The 23,612-nt window shown below is 37.7% G+C and overlaps 1 protein-coding gene across 2 annotated transcripts in view; it reads right to left on the reverse strand.

Moving 5' to 3' along the window:
• Positions 1-1,296: 1,296 nt before the first annotated feature.
• Positions 1,297-23,612, reverse strand: part of CACUL1 (CDK2 associated cullin domain 1) — a 50,863-nt gene continuing 28,547 nt past the window's right edge. For both annotated transcript variants that reach the window (XM_074907824.1, XM_074907823.1), the window contains 4 exons: positions 10,430-10,519; positions 9,198-9,336; positions 5,889-5,932; positions 1,297-4,748 (listed from right to left, as the gene is read on the reverse strand). In XM_074907824.1, coding sequence (XP_074763925.1) covers positions 4,708-4,748; positions 5,889-5,932; positions 9,198-9,336; positions 10,430-10,519 — 314 coding nt within the window. In that variant the 3' untranslated portion in view covers positions 1,297-4,707. The remainder of the gene's footprint in view (positions 4,749-5,888; positions 5,933-9,197; positions 9,337-10,429; positions 10,520-23,612) is intronic.

Consider the following 23,612-nt stretch of genomic DNA (forward strand, 5'->3'; position numbering starts at 1 on the left):
ACTAGCGGTATAAAAATACCTTGTTGGGCCAGTGTCAAACCAATTTCTGTTATAATAAGTGATGTTCTCTGGGACTAAATAACTTCCTCTGACCTGTAATTATAGAATGACACCTGCCAGAGTAAGTCCACCCCCGATTCACTCCTCCTGTGATTACCAATACCTGAAGTTCAAAAGCCTACCAAAAAGATCTTGTTTATCCTTGATTAAACCCAGAATTAAAGTCCTGCAGTGCTATAAGCATAGTGGACTCTAATACGATGGGCTGTCTTGCACCATGTTGTCTTCGGAGATGAGCAGACAAAAATCAGAGGCAGATGACCCACAGTCCTTTTCCTTGGAGGAAAGATCCCTCTCCTCTACCAGCCAGAGAGTATTTCCCAAAAAAAGCTCCAGAATGAAAGTTCAGACTCTACCTGCAAATCCTCCTCTATATCACCCAGAAATAAAAGATAGAATAGGGCTCAGACCTCCATTTCCTTTCACAAAAGTCCTAATAGTTACAGACTGAGATCAGATTTTGTGCTGAGAACGTGCATGAAGGGACACAAGTACGTGCTACAGCCCTGACATGACCTGAATGCATCGGCCTAGCAAAGCAACTGCGCCGCAGGGCTCCACCCTCCCCTGCTTATGCTCAGCCAAAGGAACAGCACAAAGGCTGAACCTTGTACTAGCGAGGCATGAGTACCTGTTACTGCAGACAGAGAATGAGGGACACGCAAAGCCTCACCATCTATTATATTTTTCCTGTCCAGTGGCAATGTTGGGAGCACTGTTTACAGCTCAGTATTACACCACGTAAGCACCTCCACAAAGTCACATCAACTTTTAATGTGCATTTAAAGGTTTCTAGCGGACATGCTCTAAGAGCAGCGAAGGAACTCTCCAGAGCAGCAAACACCACCAATGAAAGCATGTACTATCATTAACAGACTTATATGCAGCCTTCAGCTGTGGAAAGCAATTTCAGGACTTAAACGAGCAGTCAATACGACACATCGATCAAAGAAAGGAAGTTTTAACTAGAGTGACATCAGCACAGTGACTATCCCCATGTCATCGCACAGTCCCAGCAGAGCAGAAAGGGAAGTAGGCTAAGCCAAGAAATGACCAATCCTCCCTAGAAGGACCTTTTCATTGTGGTCAACGACTATTTTGATCCTAAAGGTACCGTGGTTTGCACACTGCACACTGAACTAAGCGTCCTCTGTGTATCTAGTGCATGTCAAGGCATCAAAACACCTTTGTTTTCTCTCATCTGGAGCTGGGTTGAAGACAGGAGTCAAATTCAAGCAGTTGGTTTTTATTCCGTAGTTCTACAGAATAGTCCTTTCACTGGGGTTGTCATAGCATACATGGAAACATTTTTCAGTCACTCAGAACACGGCCTTTGTGGTTGGTTTCTATGTTGTTGGGTTTTTTTAAACCTGTAGAAAGTAAACAATCACATTAGGGAAAAATTAAAAGGGATGAATCTGGATCATCATATTTCTATCTAACAACAGGAGTCAAAAACTTCTGCTTCAAAGTATCCATCCACAAATACTTCCTCAACAACTGCAGAAAGGCATCAGGGAGATCCAGCTGTAGAAGAGTTGAGTACTTTCCTAGTCAGACCCCCTCCATCATCTGTATCAAAGACCATCTTGACCATATATTGACAATTGCCTACTATTACAGTAGTCAGCAGGATGAATTTAAATATTTCGACTTTCCAAATCAAGAAATGAAATTAATCTAAAAATATTTTAATGTAGCAGGTTTGTCTATGGAACCAGTGCAACATAAAGAAGACACCCATTGTATAACCAACTTTACTGCTTAATCTTAACAGAGTAAGCTACAGATGCAATGGATTTACCACAAGTTATTTGGTTAAATTAAATACTGCAGTTAGGATCATGCTGTTGGTAACTGTGGCTTTACAGTACCAATGCTCAAGTTGGCTGAGTTAGTTTTACTGTAAGTAAAATGCAAGTTTACAGAGAAACAAAATAATTTAGTATAGTACGCTGTATTCTGTTTCATGCTCAGTCACAATGATAACGTCTTTGACAGATAAACAATATTTCAGCATTATGTTAATAATGCCAAAACATACAGGAATTTTAATGCCAAATTTACAACATAATACAGTGCTTAACAAACAGATTTCTCAGGTATGGCGGCCAAGTGGGAATGCTACACAGGACTGAGAAGCATCCAAGCACTACGCAGTATGTACGAAGTGAACCACACTGACAGGAATCCTTTACCTTTTGATGGAATTATTGTTCTAGAAGTTTGTGTCCCAAACATAATGCAACATGAAATGAACATTGAACCCTTGCCTCAAACATGAAGCAAAAGCACTACATGTTATTTACAAACTTGAACCAGTAAAACCACTTTAAAAGCAGAAAAAATTTTTGATACTTGATGAAGATGACAGAGCTTGATTACGGTATTACGTGAACTAGAATGGTAATGAAGTTGTAAACATACTTTAACCAAATTAGGTTAATGCATTATTCTTAACTGAAGAATATTGTCATTTCAGCAAACAGTGATTTAAAGCTAAGGACACTATCAGAGGTTTTATTTTTGTTTAAAGCCAAAACTGATAAAAATCTGGAAACCAGCATATCAGTTTTGTTCCCTATTAGCCTTCATTAACTTCTCCACTGTGCACTTCAGCAAAATTTTCAAAACCCCTGTTTTTATCTAATTCTGCTTCAACTGGAGTAGCTGGTAGCAAAGTTGAAACAAACGTTATCAACGTGAAAAATCCCTATTCAAGGATGGTTTGGTTTTCCACTCTTGGGGATGAGATTAGACTGCTGGCATTGTTCTACATAGGAAACAAAACACTAAAGCAATCATTTTTGATTTTAGAAGAAAAACTTCCTGAAAATTAAATAAGAGAAATATATAGGTAAATCGGATTTGAATCTGTCAATCACAGCAGCATCCTTCTCATTCTTCCTCCTCCCCACCCTCCAAACTAACAGCATTGCCAAATGGGCTGATGTGAAACTGATAGAATTAAACTCATTTATATGAAGGCTGGATACAAACCAAAAAGAAACTTTGTCCCTGCCGCATCTATTTTTTATCTTTTTTTCCTGCATTTTGTAAGGAACTCATGAAAGCATAAAGGGTGTTGTGTTGGCTTTTTGTGTGTTGTTTTTTTTTTAAACAGGCATAAGAGTTGTGCAAGACAAAAGTGAACAAAATTTTGTTTCACTTCAGAAAAATTTTGTATTACCAACTCATTTCTCTTCATAACTAAAGGTGATAAAAAATAAATTCATAGTAAGAAAAAAACCAACCTGTAGTCAAACTGCTTTTTCAAGTATGTTTCTCCCTCACAAAAGAATTGCATTATTGATACTACTGATTAAAACCCATTCACAATCATTAGGATTTAGACCATAGTTCCAGATTTCCTGGAACTGGGCTCCACTGGATCTCCAGCTGAGTTTATACAAGACTGGAAGTGGGAGGCCAATGGGTACACACACATGCATTATACCACTCCTCAACTCCCCGATTCTGACTACATCCACTATCACACCCCCAGCACATCCCCAAAAAGGAGAAATGGCACAGGAGCCACAAAGTGATCTTGGACAGGTACCATGGTTCGCTGATCAACCAGGTGCAAAGCTGGTCTGTGCTGATGGAGATGCACTTTGCAGACCTACTGGACTGCAGAATTTTGTCCACAATGTTTCTACACAGCACAGCATAAAACACATCTTAGTATTTCATTCAGTCTGGAATTCACATCTCAATCTATTGCAATTATGGAAGCCAATGAAAAGTCAATGAGAAAAGTTCTACAAGAGTTGGTCCCAGCATTAAACACTAATACATATGAAAAATAAAAGGGGACAAACTTCCAAGTCACTATTAGTGATGGTGATAGGTTCAACTTTTCTTCCTTCCTCCTTAAATTCACCTCCCATTAATGCAAGAGAAAAGTGCAACTTTGCAGCATGTTTGTTCACATCAAGTTTTTCCTCAAGAACACATTTTGCAGTAACAAAATATGGTCTATAAAGTTGCAAAGTGCACAGCTGAAGGCACAGAGTACAAACACATAAGAAAACAGATTTCAAAATACGAAGTAACAAAAAAAAAAAAAAAAGAGATAAAAAGAAAAATCTGGAATTTAAAACTCCCTGACAGAAGATACGTTTATATGGGACCAACTCTTAAAAGGTGACAATTTTTAAACTAACAAACAAATACTGCAAAATAATGAAAATTTATTCTTATTATTTAAGTAAAAGCTCCAGAAAATACCTTGAAGTTTAAAAACTAATACACTGACGTGTTAACTAGTTTTAAGAATGTCCTTAATATTAAGAAAAGAGTGCAAAAAAGATTCTTCCATTCTAATTGCTTTTGGAAGCTGCTGATTTCGGCTGCCCATTTCCACTTTGAAAGGATTGTTTTTCAATGTGCATTCCTCACAAAAATCGCAGAACATGAACTTGTTGATAGGCTAGACCAAGGAATCATGTCTTTCAAAGTCATCCCAATTGTAGCAGCAAGTGTCATTTTATTATATAAAGAAGAAAGTCCAAAACTCTTCTTTGAGGCATAGTTCATGTCAGAGCTCGAGTATCAGCAGTTGCCAAAGGAGGCTCCGGATACCACCTGCGCTCCTCCAGTGTCTGTTCTGGCTAGGAATAAGAAGCTGATCCAGTATATTCACTATCTGTACCCCCTGGAGCTTGCACAAGCTGATGAGCCATCTGAAATTATAGAAAAAAATTCAATAAATTCTCTTACATCAAACTTTCACCTTATGTCCTTTGTCCCTCTTCCCCCCACAGCCCCAAAACCGGCATTGCCTGCAAAACATTAACAGTGTAAACTGATATACCATGTAGACATCCATTCATTCATTTCAGGTTGTAGTAAGAGTTCATCATAAAACTATATGACATTTTAGGGTAGGAAGTAAAGCAAACAATACTCAGCTGAAAGTACAGGAGGAAACTTGGTAAAAAGAATGCAATAAAATGAACTAAAGTCAACAACAGTACCAGAAGAGATACTCCTCCCCAATCCCCAAAACTATTTAATGACAGTGAGGAGCCTGTACCTTAATCCTAATCTAGAATGTATGGGACTAGATTCTCTCCTGGCCAAATATTGAGTCAGCATAGAAAATGAGACCTTTGACTGACTGCACCCAAATTAGGGCTGTCTGGAGCAGAGGAACCAAGAATGGACATATCATTCCTCCCTGTGTCTCTTCCCTAGACTCCCTAATCTATACTGGGGGAAATTAAAGGAGTGACAAAGTGAAGAACCTCACAGTTAAACGTGCAGCAAGAGAATTCATCTACAAACGGAAGAGAACTTCCCTGCTGCATGACTCAAACATTTGTAGCCAAATACTGCCATTAGGATCCGGGGCTGTACAGACACGTAACTGAGGGTTCCAAGTTGAAAAGTACAACCCCTCCAAACCCTCTGACAGACAGAAACACACATGACCAGTGGGCGATTTACATCAGAGGTGGATTGGCTCATCATTTCACTCCCTGCTATGTGTATCCTGATCAGGGAAAGGCTTAGGACAACTATGTTCTTTTTCCTCAAGACCTCAGCTGCCACTTAATTTAAGTGGAAGCATCCTGGCCTCAGTAACTACAACATCTTACTACCTTACAGGTGGCTGTGGGACTCTAGCACAGTTAGTTCAAGCTCTAGGTCCAAGAAGTCTGTATTATTACTTAGAATGGTAAAGGTTACATTGGCAGACAGCTAACTACATGTGGAGGTGCAGCCTCTGAAACCACACCACACCTGAGAACCCAGAAGTCCACCACTACACCCGTCAGGGACTGCAGCACACTGGAGGGCAGGGTTAGATGCATACTTACTGTAAGTTAACTCTTCCCCGGCTCTCTTACGTGACTGGTCACCTCTAGGAAAGAAGGGGAAGAAAGGTATTTTCATGATAAACTGAACGAATTGAAGACATCCCTGCTCCCTACAAGGGGGTAAGACTAGATGACCTTTAAAGGTCCCTACAAACCCAAAGCATTCTATGATTTCAAAAAAGGAAAAACATAGTGGAAGACCTCAGTGCAATCATCAATTTTTACAGGCTTTAGAAACAAAATGCAAACACAGTAGCAATAACACATGACACTCAATTTACTAAAACAGTAGTCTGTATTTTATAGGTCTAATTAGTTCATCCTTTTGTTAAAGATAGTAGGTTTGATTTTATAGGATAATTTTTTACAAAATGAAGATAAGGACAATTGCTCATATGCAGTGTGATCATAAGTCATGCATAAAATTGTCGTCCTTAATTCAAACTCCTCAACCAAACTTTACGGAACTATGTGAAAAACTTTGCATCTATCAGTCTAAAAAGCTAAGATGCTCCTGAAAACCCAACAATCAGACTGTAAGCAAGTCTGAGCTGACAGCACTCACTCTTCAAGCAGAATATTTAAATAACTAAGGTTATATAAACACCGTTTGACATCATCGCTCCTGAAAACCCAAAGTCAAATTCCCATCTATTTGGAAAACATTTTTTGCCTTTTATTATTGTGCACACAAACTCTTAAAGCTGGACAATCTTCTGCCTCAAGTTTCTCGTAATGATAGATATACTATTGATACCGTTATATAAAGAAGAGAGATTCCAATATACTTGCATCAGAGTGGTTATAGTTTCCCATTTATCTCCTGGAAGTTGGTAGAAATTGGGGGTTTTTCTAATAATACAAAGTGTTCTTCCCTGAAACCACTCTTAAGGTGATGGACCTGCTGTGTGTGCCTTGATTAAGAGAAATACCGCCAAGCAACTGGCTTGTGTTCCCACTTTTTGCAACAATAGTATTTAGTGTTGATAAGCTTGACTATTTCAACTAGAACCTGACATGCCATTAATGCTGCTGAAGACACCTCACTGTGCTGTGTTCTTCATGGTTATTGTTGTAGAAAATGAAACAGTAAAGACATCACCATTTCTGGCACAATTAGAGGAGAACAGATGACATTTCATACAAACCCAGATGAGAACAGACTTGGCACACTACTTGGTAAAAGAGAAAAGCAACCCTTTCATACCCATAAATATATACATCTATATGTGTATAACCTCAGAACAATTCTGAAAAGCTATAAATAAACATAGCCTATGTTCATAGACAGGAAGAAGCAGATCACATCTTGAAATACATTTCAAGGAAAAATGTATTTCAAATACCACTGCAAAATGCCACGTAGCAAATATATTATCTGTACTTCAGTTTTCTTTTACCTCTGTCCTTTTAATGACACTAACCTTTTATATAAACTCCATGTTTACCAGACTGCACTGACTCTGACAGTAAAACCATATAAAATATATTGTGCAAAACACTTCATCAGAGACTAAATGCCGTCAATCAGTTATTCCACTGCAAAGTTTTATTCTGCATTTTTATTTAATAAACTGAAAGCAAGCTACACAGAAATGGCAGTTGCACAAAAGCACAGGCTACGGTGGGCCAATCTTCTAGACCTACAAGGCGTATCAAACCTCTTCATATGTCCAACTCCCAGAAGATCCCATACTGCAGAAAGCCAAAAGGAAGAGGAACTTTTAGAGATTAGACTCTGCAAACAAACGTGACACACAAAGCTTTACTTAGTTCTTCCTTGTATGACTATCCTCAAACCCTTATCTCCTCTTTGTTCCCACCTCTTACACAGGACAGAAAGAGCTTCCTATGGATTTGCATTAGTTCCAGTGCCATGGAATTACTATTCTGCATAAAACAGTTGCTAAAACATATTGTGAGGATCCCACCAAGACTGACAAAAGAGCACCACAGATGCATCTAGGCTTTGCAATGGTCAGGATTCTTCCTACTACCCTTCCTAGCCTTTTATACATTATCCTCCTCAGTACCAGCCAAAGAACTTCACAGCCAACCCGACAATCCTGTCTTATTTTCAGATACCTATGAAAAAATGTTTCTGAAACCCATTCCTTCTGTGGATATGAATGTTACTACTTGAAAGTTCATTTTTAATTCTCTATGAAGCATGAAACAGATGAAATGTAGTTGTGAGCAGAACTATTATAAGCCACATTGGAATCAGTAAGATTGAAAGTGAGACAAAACTAGTGTTTCTTTTTTTTGTTTTATTCTGTGCATTACATTTTTTTGTCAGCATTATATGCCTACTCAGTCTTAAAATGCTATTTCTTGGTCCAAATGCACTGCTTTTTTCAGCCTCATGGCTTTGTTTTTAGTGTCTTAACTCAAAAAAGTTTCCTCAGAAAGCCTTATGAGGAGTGAGTCTACAATACCATTTGCATTTGGGTCAGTATCAGAGTTTTGAAGCTCAATAATTTACCAAGATTTGAAGAGATTCCCTTTGAGGAAAACAACAGAAGAGTCTGAGATCAAGGAGTACATCTAACACTAACCATTCCCACATCCAGTGGGTGTTCAAACTACAGGACCAGATTTCTCAGCATTGCACAGGTAACAGGAAGATGAAGATGTATCCATTTCATGCAAAAACAATCCTCTTGGGAACAGAGCACGACAGCTTCCCCAGCCTGATCGTGGTTTGTCAGAGTAATGCAAAAGTGGTAACTGTTGGGATGAAAGCACCATGTGCTTCTGCCTAGGCAGTTAAATAGAAGAGCAGAGAGCAAACAGGCACAGCCCAGAGTGAACAATATAGGTTATGAATATTTTCCACTGTCTTTTACAGTTTGTTCTTTTTTTCCCCCTCAATTCAAAGAAATGCCCATTTAAAATTAATACCTTGACTATTTAATAGCTCTAAAAGTGGAATAAGGACAAGTCATCAACAGGCATTTTCAGAAGCATTATGAAGAAAGTAATCTTAGAGAAAATAAACAGCCAAGATAAAGGCTGAACAAAAGCACAATCACGTACCAGAAGCATAATCAAAACATGGGGAGGCATGAACTGTAAGCAATCTGTTTCATGAAAACTTTTCAAGACTTCTGATCATCTACTTTTCGGTACCATCAGCAGGGTTGGTAGTGCTCAAAACATGTGGAAAATAAGGCTGTGTTTCAGATACGGAGTTGTGAATGTTCTTTATTAACTCTTAAATTATTTCTTCAATATTTTCAGGGGTATCCATTTTTACCATTTCAGCACTGTTCAGCACAATGGCTACTGAAGACTAATAATTATTACCTAGTAAATCCATTCTGCATAAGCTCTCTTTGAAGTTTCTGGTCTTGAGCAGCATATTCCTGAAGCTCAGATTCCACAGCAGGGGGTAGAATATTTGGGATGAATTTAGAAAATAAAGCTGGTGCCATCTGTACCCATTCTGTAGAAAGAGGGAAAGCAACAACAAAATACGTACTCTTTGACAAATGTAACTTTGCTCTATTTTAAATACAATTTAGGATCTTGAATTAAAAACAAACAAACAAAACACAAAAAAACCCACCACCCCCACCACCCCCCAATCCAAAAACTATTCCCCAAAACACATAGAAAACAAGCCTTAAAGTAGAGCAAATAATCAGACTTAAATTCAGATATTTACATGTAGATAAAGGAATTACTTTTTTTTTGGTCGTCAACCGCATCATTTATAACATTTTACTCTGGGAAGCATATTCATAAAAGTTTACACTTCTCTTCCCTAAGCCTTACTTCTAGAAAGCACAGTAATATCACCATACAACCCTGCTTCTCCATCCCCCATTTCAAATGAATTAATGCAATTCTCTCACTGATCTTCCAAAGCTTAGATGAACACTTTTTAACGTTCAGTATATAATTTTAACCTGTATTAGCTCAGCTTCAAGTTAGAAATGTGCTTTAATGCCACTACACTGAACATTGCCTTACAGAAGCAAGAAAGCTGCTTCAAGGCTGATGATAAGAAACACAGAACACTGAGCAAAAGATGAAAATTGGGTTTCTAGCAACTGTGTAAGAAGTTCTAAGAAAATAAATACTCAAGTATTTCTGAAGCCAGATTTTCCAGAGGTTGTAGCAGTTGCCTTAAACTTAATCTTTACTTGGAAAAAAGGGTGCTTTTAAATATATTCACTAAGGCAGATCATGAGTTTTTATCCAATTCCCATATATGATTAGTTGGTCCACACCAAGCTTCAACAGTCTTGTCTTTAATCAGCAAACTCACTAAATAATCATTACTAGTGGACAGGTGGTTTAATCAAAAACCAGTGCAGTAACCTCCCTCATCACAGAATCATTCAGGTTGTAAAAGATCATCAAGTCCAACTGTAAACCTAACACTGCCAAGTCCACCACTGAACCATGTCCCTAAGCACCACATCTACACGTCCACCTCCAGGGATGGTGACTCAACCCTTGCCGCATACATATTTAGGAAAACAAATCACAACCACAGCATGAGAGACTCCTAGAACAGTCTTCTTTTTTACCTGGTCGTAGTGTATACAGGCCTTTCACAATATTTGCCATGGTTGAAGGAGTTATTTGAAACGGCGTTGACTGAGCTTCCAAAAGTAAAGCTGAAATAAAATTAAGAGAATTAGACATTTTTCTAATCAAGAAATATAGGCTCTTACACATACATTTTTGTATCAAAGAAATAAAGTAGTTGTGCTTTTTTTGTTATTTGACGTCCTCACAAAGGAAACAGCAACGCATCTGATTGGCAACATTCTCAAGAGTAATAAAACATCACCTTTAAATAGAATAATGTATGACGAAAATGTGAAATAACTTATTTTTCATCCATTTTCAGACAGGCAGCTGGAGTTCTGAGGAAAAAGCAAGCCAGTGATGGCTCTAAGTATTCAGATGCAGAACTGAAGTAAACAATTTATTTTTAGAAACACTGTCATATTGAGTCTGCTAAACACCTGGAGATCCACAAATCCTCACTTCACAGTATTTAGCATCTTGTTCACAAAGAGAAGGTTGGATTGAAAAAAAAAAAATCTATGAATGAAGTCCAAGTAGTGTAAAAAGAAGCAAAAATCAAGTAAGAGTTGTTTGTTCTCTTAAACACAAGTGAACATTTCTATTTCATTTTTAGTCTTTCCTGTAGTAAACACTGAATAATTGCATCTTCCTCATAGAAAAAACTGGCAATAGCAGATTTACTGCTTATATTACAATAGCCAGGCCTTGTATTTATCTGAGGTTTGTACATCCATCTGAATTACAGAAAAAAAAAATTAAAAATCAGTAAGGTTTAAACCAACTTCTGCCTTTTAGTTTATATTCTTCTACAAAGGAGTTGAGCAGTATATACACCTTTCTGTACCCACTACACAGAGAAATTACTCTTACAATTCTGCCTAAAAGGAGTATTTTTTTGCTTACATTGTAGAGACTCTGGTTTTTAAACCTCAAAGTTTCTCCATTTCTGTCTTCAGCATCTGCCACTATAGCACTTACTATAAAAAGAAAAATCTTCGGTAGCATGTTCTTCTCTCAGTGAAACTGTTTAAGGGGATCATGCAATAGGTAGATTAAAAGTATTTTTTTCTAAGCTCCAGGTAATCAAAGTGGTTATATTGAACTCTTACAGATGAATTTCTTCTACAAACAACCATCTTAAATGTGCATGCTCCTTTCAGCTGAAGCCTTGAGAGGGTGAGAGCTTGTGATTTGTTTTGTAATGACATATTTACAGCTTCTTTCCTAAAGATTTTTCAAACAGCCTCTTGGCAGCTACTCAAAAGTTGCAAATCATAAAATTAGAAAAGGAATAATGCTTTTTAAGGAAGATATGCAGACAGTAATGCACAATCCATACAATGTGTGTGCGTATACATATATTTTATTAGACTCTAGATACTTCAGCATAAGATTCAGCAATAGATTTGTAAAGTGAACAGAGAATTCTAGATTTTTTCTTCGTGTATAGATATCAAATTATGTTCCAAAGCTATGTATATCAAATTATTTAAAACAGGATAAGCCTAAAAATTAATATTGACTTAAAAGACCATAAAGTCTAGAGTTAAAATCCACCTGAACATTTTAAGTAACTCAATTGGCAGTTTCTTGGTTTTATTCCTGATACAGTGAAGACTGTGCTCTCCAGTAGTATCCAAGTTATAACCAGCAAAAGCAATTTAAAAATATTTCAGAAGCTACTTATAATTGTGTATGTACAGGGCATATCATGGAAAAGAAAGAAGCTATTAAGAATTTCTCTGGGGACAAACCCAAGCATTAACGGAAGCTGCCCACAACTACATAACTAACTAGAGGGCATCTGACTATTTGGCTATCTCTGAGTAAACGGAAAATTGTAGGTCACACTTCTTCCACCTACAGATGAAATCTGAAGTACAGTGCCTATAACCTGAGCACAGTGTCATATGTACTGTCATCTTTCAATTGTATTTTTTTTTCCTAAATAACATAGAACAAGTAGATGGCACAGACAAAGAAAAGATTTATTTTATGGTATATAAGGATCAAAGACAAGAGGTGATGAGCACACCAGACTGGCAGCCCTCTCATTCCTCTCAGCCTGTGGTACTGGAGACATGCTAGGAGTACAAGATGCTCATCCCTTCTCCTTTCCTTCCAGCTAACGAAACCCCCACAGCACTCGCACAAGTGGTCCCTTAACATGTTCAAGGTGCTGACCAACAGAATTATTTGTGTAAGCAATAGTTTCAGAAGATGATCCACATCTTGCTATCGTACACCATTACACACATGCAATATTGTCATTTTTTCAAGGTAATATTCACCCATGAAACTCATTTCAATTATGATCCTTTAAGGTAATGTGAACAGATGTATTTGCAAGTAAAATGAGCAGCCACCTGCTTCTGTTCTAGATTACTGACTACATCACCTGGCATTAGAAAGGGATTTCATGAATAAAATCAGTGGAAGAATTCACCTGGAGATCAAGCCTACAAAAATATCTTCAGCACTATATTACAGCTTCAGAAATTAACATTTCTTATCTTTGTTTCTGCAACTGCTTCCACCGCATGCTACAATGCAAATTTAAATCACTCGTTCCTGACTTACAGTCAGTAAACACAAACATGATGGTATTATATTTAACAACAGTATAACTTATGGCATATATTTCCCATTTCTCAATAAAGAAAACTAAAAGAATATAGTATTCATTAAAACCACAGAGTATAAACTAATCCAGTCTACAACTTTTCCAAAAGCTAGCTATCATTACCTGAAGAATGAATAGCATTGCTATAGGATATGTATTTTCAGAATGATTTCCGTAAGAATGAACAAGACTCCTTTCTTTGAATAGATCCAAAAAAACCTCATCGCAGGTTTATAGACAGAAGTAAATAGATAAAAGATGTAAAACTTCTTCACACATAAATTCATCTCCCGCTTTGCAATGAAACCTACTTAAACATTCAATCCTGTATTACTTTAGAAAGGGTTACTTAAGGAATAGAAACAGCTATGCCAGAAACACTGAAGTTAACTCTGTTTTTTTACAATCTTACAAAAGGCCTCCAAATATTAAGGCTTTGGCTCTTGCTTTATTAGAATAATTAATGAGACTCTACAACACAGAAGTTGCACAGACTCCTACCTACTCCCAGAAGCTCCACCTGCGGCATTTACAAAGACAAGAGCAGGGTGAGGCAGAATAAAACTAAACCTCAGGTGAATGACAAAGGTAATGACACTACGATACTATCTGACCACCTCCACAGTGTTTATGAACTAATATGGCATTTGATGGACTAAGTAACCAATATGCAAAGAAGTTAATTAACCTGCAAATAGTCTTGAAAGTCACTCGTGGCAGAATCAAAGAGAAGTGTGGATTCCCCTGATGAAATGCTTTAATTGCAGAAAGATACAAGATGCTTTCAAATATTGCTGAACCCAGGTAAGACACAATATCCAGAATGGCCTCAGGACTGTTTTGAGGAGTGGTGGATGTTGGAGTAAGTGAGGTATGAACCGGCAGCACTCCAGCTACCCTGCAGTAACTGAGTTACTCCATCATTGCACAGTAACACTGAAGAAGCTTGTCTCTCAAAGAAGGTTTAAGCTACTTCCCAATTCCCGTGGGGTACCTGAGGCAAGACCCAGGACCCCAGTAATTCCAGGAGTAGCAGATGATATCTTAAAATACAAACTCACTTATTCATAACTCAAGATTCAGTTGCAAAAATTAAGAATTAGCTATTCTAAAAAAAAAAAAAAATAATCTTTTTCTATTCTTCAACATTCCTTTCAAAATACATTTATTTTGTTTGGCAAAGATGCAATTTTTCTGTCAGAACAGTGAAACTTTTGCATGTTAACACACAATTCTTTTTTTCTTCAATAATCTAACTGAACTTCAAAGGAAGATATTTTAACAAATCATACATAAGTATGGCTTAGGCAGAATTATTCAAAGTTGTAATAATTCAACAATGCACTTAAAATTATAAAGTGTATTCCCATTAAAAGCAATTCCAACAGCTTCCACAACTAAGATACTAATCAGCGGTTGCTCTCCAGTCTGATTGTTTAACAAAGCTACAAAGTAAAATAAATGTATTCTGGAGATCTTTATCCCATGTACAAACTGCACTCTTTAGTACTTAATTCCAATATATATGCAATAATTATTTTGCAGAACAATAACTTTGATATCTCCACAGAACTTGAGCCCTTACACAACCGAGGGAAATACCGGGATGCACAGCAGTAACAATGGAGCCATCAGCAGTGCACAGCCCGAACAAACCTCAACAGCACAGGCTTCCCTGGCAGTTCCACCCTTTAGGAATATCATCAGATCACAATTAGTCAAATTTATAGTATAATAAATTACCTTTCTCTCAGTTAAATTATATCTGGTCCATCTGACCACATACACCCTTCTATTTCACTGTGATAACATCGGGTTCACCTTCTATACGGTTCCTGCATCCCAGTCTTTACTCCCAGATCCTGCCCACCAAAAGCACTTCACTGAACCCCACGTGCCAACTGCAATTAAATAGGAGGGGAACCACTACAGCTGCCATCCCTGAGATGGGGCTGTAGGTTTTTGCTGTCATTGGCTTGGGTTGAGTTTTTCTGGGAGGTTGGTTGTTTTTCATGGGGTTTTTGTTGTTTTTTTTTCTTTGGGGTTTTGGTTTCTTGGTTTTTTTTTTACCTGCTGTCCATTTTGTTATTGACTGATGAAGTTTGATGAGGTATTACCTCTTTATTACTTTAACCCAGGTACAATTTGTACATTAACTATCAATCTAGAATTTCAGAAACCTTTTACATGAAAGCTGACCTTCCCTCTCACTTAACCCTCAATTTGCACTTATATCAAACTCCTCACGAGTCTACATTTTTATTTTCCTTCAAACAGAACTAAAAAGAAATTCTTAGCAAGTTAGATTCTTCAAAAGTTTGTAATGAATTAAAATGTAGGTTATAAAAAGCCATTAAAAGTTGTATTTATTACTAAGCATTTGCCAACAGGCATTTAATGAAGCCACGGATTGCTTTTGAAATATTCCAAAAGCTTTATTAAAATAAAAATTCCAAGTCTTAATTACATGGAAATTATTCAGTGTAACAAGAATAAATAAATATAAAAACCAAAGCTAGAAATATAGACACTTTGGGTTTTCTATAACTGGAAAATAAGGTGATATTTTCACATTTACAATTTTATAAAGGTTTATTGAAATGGGAACATTATTCCTAATTCTTTACTAAGAAGACGATTAAACTTGACAGTCATAATTTGAGACACTTTTCAAATTTGAAAATTCCCTTACTTTGAGGTGCTGCAACTTAATCAACATGAAACAAGAAAAATAAGTACTGCTACAACATTTTAAAATAACTTAAGTTCTTTGATGACGAGTTTAGTTCAGTGACAAAATTTATGTAGAGATTAAATGTTATTTAAAGAATATAAGTGTATTCTAAAATGCTTGGTAAAAGTACTGTTTCCAACATGGTTACAATACATTTAGCCTTGTCAAATCACAGCTACAACTTCATTATTAGTGATACCACCCTTAAACCGGCAAGTGTGTCATTCTTGATTATTCCATCATATCTGCAAAGCACGGAGGGTGTCAGAAAGATTAATAGCTACAAAAGATATCCTATGCAGCCCTCGAGAGGGTAGGGGTACCTGCTGAGGTCTAAGAACAGACTGATATTAACGTGCCAATTCAGTGTTTTGAAGGAGGAATGGCTGATTATCCTGCAATAGCAGCATCCCAACACACTCCCCACACACTGGAAAGAAATGAACATACTGGAGTTGACATGCACTATCAGTTAGCTCTGTCTACCAATACTTGGAATGAAAACAGGAAGGAAGAAAAGGAAGGAAAATGCTGGTTTGATGTTAGAATGGGAATTTGAACTGGACATTTGAATCCCCACTAGAATGGGGATTTGAACTAAACTATTTGCCTATGTAGAGTAAGGCAGAAATTCAACACTGAACAAATCCACAATCTTATAGATGCACAAAAATATTTAAAAATTACTTTTAATGAAGAACTTGATAATAAATGCATTCCGTCCCTGCATCTCAAAAAAGACCCTTATTGCTATAGAACCCTCTTGCCTCCAAAAACATTTGCTATCCAAAGCTGGTATTTCAACAGCTTTATAGCTGGGAAAAGAGTAAATTAGCTTTTTGTTGTAGAGAAATTCTAACAGAAATCCCTCCATTTTAGTCTGGTACAAATACACCAGAATGAATCAATATTTTCTCCTAGTCCTCTGCTACCTTGCTTCATTTTTAAGCCCCTCAGGAAGGAATCTTCTCATTTCATTTTACCTATCCAGACACACAGTCTAATTCTAAAGACAGAGAGCAAGTCACTCCACAGGCAAGTAATTCTGGCTTTTTTTTTTTTTTAATAAGAAATATGCCATTTTATTTTTCTGCACCATTCTTAAACTTAAAAACCAGGAATCATAGCTTTATGAAGGTGGCAGAGTAAGGTTGTGCAGGCTTTTTGTCATACTGATTTTGCATACTTTAAGGAAAACAGTGAGTAAAGCAGCGTCTAGGGGCCGAGCAACATCCTCTTATACTGCAGAAGGAAAGAGCCTCAGCAATCAAACAGGACTTTTTTTTTTTTTTAACAACATATCGCTTCTGTCATCTCAGTAGTCACTCTGTGTCTCAAAGGACAAAGAATAGTGATTTCAAATGCCTACGGCCAGATTATATATTAATACTTTAGCTCAGATTAGAAACGTGCTTTTGAAGCAAATTCACTGATAATCCCTACTTACAGCTCCTTGGTACATATGACAGAGCTGCCTTGGAGCATATTACCTTGATTCCTTTTGGGCAAGATTAAACCAGATGTGCTCAAACTCTAACTGGCATTCTGTCCACAGGACCAGACATTAGCAAGTGTGAAATAAAACTCTCCAAAACACATATAAAAGGTGAACACTAGGTCCTCAACACCAACATGTGCATCTTCCACACTCTGTAGACCAGCTCCCTTTACACCACACCACTTATTAATGCAGACATAGCCTAAACCACGCAAGGAAACCTTCAGCTCTTCCTACAGAGCACGTACCTTTCAAGATACAAAGCCATGGTCATCAACCTTCTGCTGCACCAAACCTGTAACACTACTCTGTGCATTTTTGCCAAGACCTGGGCTACACTGACTTTTGGTCTAACTCAGTACAGCCATTCAAGAACAAAGTTCATTTACGAAACTAATTCCTATTTCCTTATGAAACATAAGGATTAGACCTGACATAGAAATGAGAAGCCCAAAGAAGAACAACTTCTTGGATGTAAATTCAAAAGGGCAGCATACAAAAAGGGTGAGGGCAATGCTTTCTGTAAGAAGCGAAAAATAACAGGAGTGTTTTCCCCTCTTTTCAGAGGATTTTCTCTGAAGTTTGTGGGTCAAGGCAATGACAGCTTACTTCTCATATGCATTTGAGACAGATGACAAAATGGAGGGGGGGGGGGGGGGGGGGGGGGGGGGCAAGAAATGCCAACCAGAGCAGGGAAAAACTCAGTGCAATACATCATCTTCTTGCCTATCTGTGCCAAAGAGTGAGGCACGGGGAGTAAATAAAAAACCTAACAAATCAAAATAAACCCTGTGTTCTCTGTCGTAGCTGTACAATCAAGCTACGAACCTGGCATCAATCACAGTCCTTCTCTCAGCCTTTTGCACTGCTCCTCCTCCCCTGGGGTATTCACAAACAAAAGCTAGATATGAAATTTATTAATGAAAGGCATTATGTCATAGCAGTACATAGCCAAAGAGATGAGGGTTCCTTGCTTCACTGAGATCAACAGGCTTCTGGAGATAAACACAGCAAAACACATCTGCTAAGTATGTAGGCCTGGGTGGCCATGGAGCAACACACACTCTCCTGCTTACCCACAGCACAAACAACAGGAAAAACCTCTGCACAGGAAACATCCTCCCTGCTACATCTATCAACCTCTAACAGTTCTACCTTGATTCATTCTCTGTAATTTTACATTAAATTTGTACCTGCTACAACCAAAAAAAAAGACAGATGCAGAACTTCATTATCAGAAAGCAACCTGTTCCAACTTTCAAGTTAACTTTCCTGGTACTTTTCAGAAAGCATCAATGCACTGGAAATAGCTTTCATGACGTCTTTATAAAGGAAAACCTTTTCCAATATAAACAGCCCTTTCACTGAACTATAACAGACCTCCAGCAAAAAAAATAAAAATTAAGAAAATATATCAGCAAGATCTATTGACCACTGAATCCAAGTGACATAACTGGGAAGAAACAAAGCTGTCATACATAAGAATCTTAAGAGAAAAGTTTTTCCCAGTAACTAATAAGAAACTGCAAACATAATGAAATAGGCTGTGATCGTCTCCCTCCTCCAGATTTTTTACAAAGATTTTTTTGCTTGGAAATCCATGAGAAAAGCTATTAGTTTTACACATGGTATGTTTTTGCACTGGGTTTTAGCTCTGAACACACACAAGCACTGACCTGGAGATCTACATTCAATCATTGCCTACATGATATTAGAAACTACATACAGATAACTGCTCAGTACACTCAGGTTTCAGTAGCTAATTCTTGATATTATCATGAACAAGAATGTGAGACAGCCAAATGCTGAGATCTCCTGCATTAATCATCATTTTACCTATATTTCACATGTTTTCAAGCCCATGCTCTATTTTGGAAACAGTAAATTTCAGGGAATTGCCTCTTTCATAGGCCAGGGCATCACCTTGGATCCTGGTAACAATTAAGACCCATGAAATCTTGGGCACTATTTATCCTATAGCATCTTCACCATGGCTCAAGAAGTTTCTTTTCCTCTGGATAAAGAGCACCTGGTTTTATGATCTATTCTTGACACAATAGATCAAAGGTAAGAACACACAAACATTCTCTGCTTACCCTAGTCAACAGGAACAAAATCAGAAGAATTTCTATTAAAGAAAGCACTTTTCCCCTCTGAGAGAGTTCATTTGACTTTCTAGTTGAGTAACTTCCTCCCGGAAGTACAGGCTGATGCTCCTTTGGGAAGAATCAGCCTGCACTGAATGATACCTACCAGCACATTGCTCCTACAAGAGTAGAAACCACTTCCTAACCTCAAAATACTAACACGGAAAGAAAACCAGCTCATACAGACACAGATATAAACCACTGAAGTACTACAGCGAGATGCTAAGGCTATCACCTACTTGGAAGTGCCATAATCCTACACTTCCTACAATCATTCTATTTTCCCCACAAACACCACTGTATGCAAAGAATAAGGAGAATTCTCTTCCCATTGCCTTCTAAAACTGCTTCCACCTTTTTTTCCTCTATATTGAAATGTTGAGAACCTCATCAACCCTCCCAGAGCAGGGCTCCAGCCTAGCGCTCACCTTCCTTTCTTTAGTTTCTAAAAAGAGAACAGGTAATTGCAAACTCTTGTAATTGGAAACCAAGTGATTATCCATCAAGCAGAAACAACAGTTTCCTGTTAATAGTCTTTCTCTTTTGTTAGATTCAAAAGCAAGCTTTTTTTAGGCACTAAACTGCCAATATCCGAAAAGAGAGAAGTACCAGTTACTTGCAAATACTCTCTGGCACTGAATTTTACCTACTGCAAGAACTAGAAAGTTTCAGGAGCTGTTATTCATTTTCACCACTGAAGAGAGTTAAGATTTGCAATCACTGCTATTCTTCTAGACACAAGAACAAACAGGCTGGATGTTTCCAAGGCACTGAGATTACAGTGCAGGAAACCCAGACCTACAAGAAGGAACAGTGGCTGTGTAAGGAGAGAAAGTACATACTTCTGAATTTTACTGCTTCAAGTCATCTCCTGTAGGACTCCAGCAGGAACAAAGACAACATTCTCTACCATCCTTCCTACTTACAACAGAGTATTATCTGCATCTTCCCCGCCCCCCCCCCCCCCCCCCCGCTATTTCCAAAACTTCTTGTAAATAAGATGCTGTATCTTCGCTTGTTACATTCAGTTAAGTAGTTCTGCACATATCAACACCTCCCAAGCCGTTGAATACAGGAGTCTTATCAGCAAGAGCCACCTTTGGCTTTGTAAGGACAATAATCAGGTTATATTAACTTTGTTCAAATGTATCCACTTTAATTTGAAGAGTATTACCTTTATAAACATGTGAAGAGCATTGACTTTAAACATGTGAGTGTAAAAGTGTTTCACAAACACAACCATGTTCATGGATCTGTGTATTATACAATTTTTAAGGTAAAAAGATTTAAAATTTAACTGCTCAGAAGTGGTCGAGATAGTACAGTTTTTTTGAAATTCCTCTTATCAAAAAAATAATGGAACCATATCTGTGTTTGTGCAGCAAAATTTGTCCAAGTAAAGTTCATTTAGGGAATATTTCTTCTGTAAATAATGAATTCACATCTTAATCACTCTATTTTCTGCAACTAAAGTGCTCAGACTTGTGCTCCCACCACAGAGACCACTATACCAGGAGCTCATTTTGCATCTCCCTGCCTTCAACCACAGAGCACAGGGACAAGGGCCGACTCAATCACTGGGAGTCTGAGCAAGTTCAAACACTAAGGAAGTGATCTGTGCTGCACTTCACTTCTGACTTTTTTTTCCAACCCCCCCCTATCTTTTGAAGTGGAGCAGGAGCTGCTTCTTAGATCAAATGAACCTGAAATGTACTTACAGTCCTTCCTGAACACAACTTCAAATAGAAATGCCAGCTTCCAGGCTCTGACAGAATGACAAGATACTACAAACAAAAACCCCCTTTGTACAAAAAACATAGCAACAAATTTCAAGAGCACGAGCAGATGTTATTCTTGTCCTCCAAGACTAGATCACAAATTCATTAAGCCAATTTTTTTGTTTGTTTTTTAAAATAGAGGGAAAGCATGCTTCTTCTCACTGAAGTGGCAGCTGCAGCATCTCTTAAAAAAAAAAAAAAAGCCCTAGGATTCCATTTCTCTATGTAGACCACAATTTCATTGACTAATTTCCTAAGCACTCAAAACCTTATTTTTCTTCCTCCTCATAATATAAAAACACTTTTCTATTGGACCAAATCTGTATCAAATATCAGGAAACAGTACCACACACCGACAGTGACATCAGGAAGTAATTAACAAACACTGACTTATACCCTATTTTCATTGAGCCCTTACACTTACAAAAAGGTAATTTTCTTAAAATGTTATAGTCAGAATTCCAGGAAGCTAGAAAGAACAGCTGAGAATGGCAGAAAATGATACAACACTAAAGCTTTTTCAGCACCTTTACAGTACTGTATCATGTGCTATGTGTCTTCAATTGCTAACAGATTCCCGAGAAGTAAGTTTAGAACTTTATTTAGGCATACTTTAACTGAATTTAAAGAGCCTATTATCCAAGATTTAACCAAGTCAGACCACAGTTAGGAGTTTATACATGTCAGTATGCATTATCTTACTCAGGAGTAAGATAAAAACTAAGTAACTTAGTTTTAATAAACTGGCGGTGAGACTGAAATGAAATACAAGGAAGTTGCTCATTAAACAATAGCCCCATATACATCACCACAGTTGGTGACCACTGATTTTTATCTTTCAGTGTTTTAATTTTACTTTTGCAACTAACACAGAGCTGGGGAGGAATATTTCAGATTTACATACACACAACCACAGGTCTTTTCCTTTCAATAGTTCATCTGCAATTTCTATTTCATTCTCATATAATACACAAAACAAGTTACATAGCAACACACTTCTGCATTACTTATGTTCTAAAGATTTGGCTGGTATTACCTTTGCTTTGTCATTCAAGAAAAAAAAAAACAAACACATTAATGTTTTCATTGCCTGAAAAACACATACACTTAAAATTAAATGTATTTAACTAAATATATTTAATTTTAAGGCAGTATCAGCTGAATTCTCCATGATCCTCTTGCAGCAATCACCTTACCAGTTTCATGATACCATTAAATTTCTTTGGCACAAAACAAACATTAGGTCCATGGGTTGGCATTCCTCCTTGTGCTGTTTCCAAAGTGATCTGAACTGCTACATGGCTAAAAGCTCTCAGGGAGACTTCTTCCAGATGGCAAGAAGAGGATGGCAGAGCTGATGATCTCCTGTCATTCTAGTACCTGGCTCCCTGACCTTCAGAGTAATCACCTTACCTTGTTCAGCCACCCTTCTCACAGGATGCCAACTCACAGTGGCACTAAAAAAAGATAACAAAGCTCCTTTCCCCCAGCCCTTTGCTGGAGAGAGAAGGGCAATTACAACTCAAGTAAAGGCAAAAAGAGAAACACACTCAACTCAATCATCCATTTAGCATACTAACTGCTTCAGAGAAAAGAGGAGAGGAGCAGCTGGATGAAAACAGACAACTGCAGTAGGGCTAGGTCACAGAAAGGAGTACACCAGGCTAGATAATGAACTCATCATGGGGCACAGGAACTATCCAGTTGTGCAAAGCACAGTTGCAATTCTCCCAGCATGTTGGTCAACTGCTCACCATGCTGCAAACTTTTCCAGTTTGAACTCCAAGTCTGATTATCTCCGCCTTTGCTAACTGTCACCTCGAGAAGCTAACTAGCCCAGCAGGATGGTCCCTCACACAAACACACACTGATGATGATGGTGACAGGCTGCAGGCAAACAGTGGGCTCACCACAGGAGTTACCCACAGGAGCACTAAGCAGGAAGCATACCACTTAAAGAATATTCTATTTGCATTAACTCATTAGCTTAACAGAGAAACTGCTGTCATCATTATGCAGTTCACTGACTAGCAGGGAGTACTCGAGTATATCATGACTAGCTCCAATGGTATCACAATTCTTTGACTACACCACGTTCTTAATGACACTTGTCAATATTTTGATAAAGAATTTAAAGAGTAACAGCATAAGCAAAAGGACGATAAAACATTTGTTATGTGACAATCACAAGTCATAAGGGAAAAATATATATAGGTTTCCCCAGATACTCAAGAAAACCATGACTCCATACAAAATCATATTTTTGAAAGAAGTTGAAGTATGCCACATTTCTTCATGTGGATGCCTTAAAAACAAAATTGTATTTAAGTTCGGTAACCATTTGCTATTTTTTCCCTATATGCCATGTATTTCTGCAATATCTGAAAGCATTGAGG

The sequence above is a fragment of the Athene noctua genome, chromosome 5, assembly GCF_965140245.1.
Source record: "Athene noctua chromosome 5, bAthNoc1.hap1.1, whole genome shotgun sequence".
NCBI lineage: Eukaryota > Metazoa > Chordata > Aves > Strigiformes > Strigidae > Athene > Athene noctua.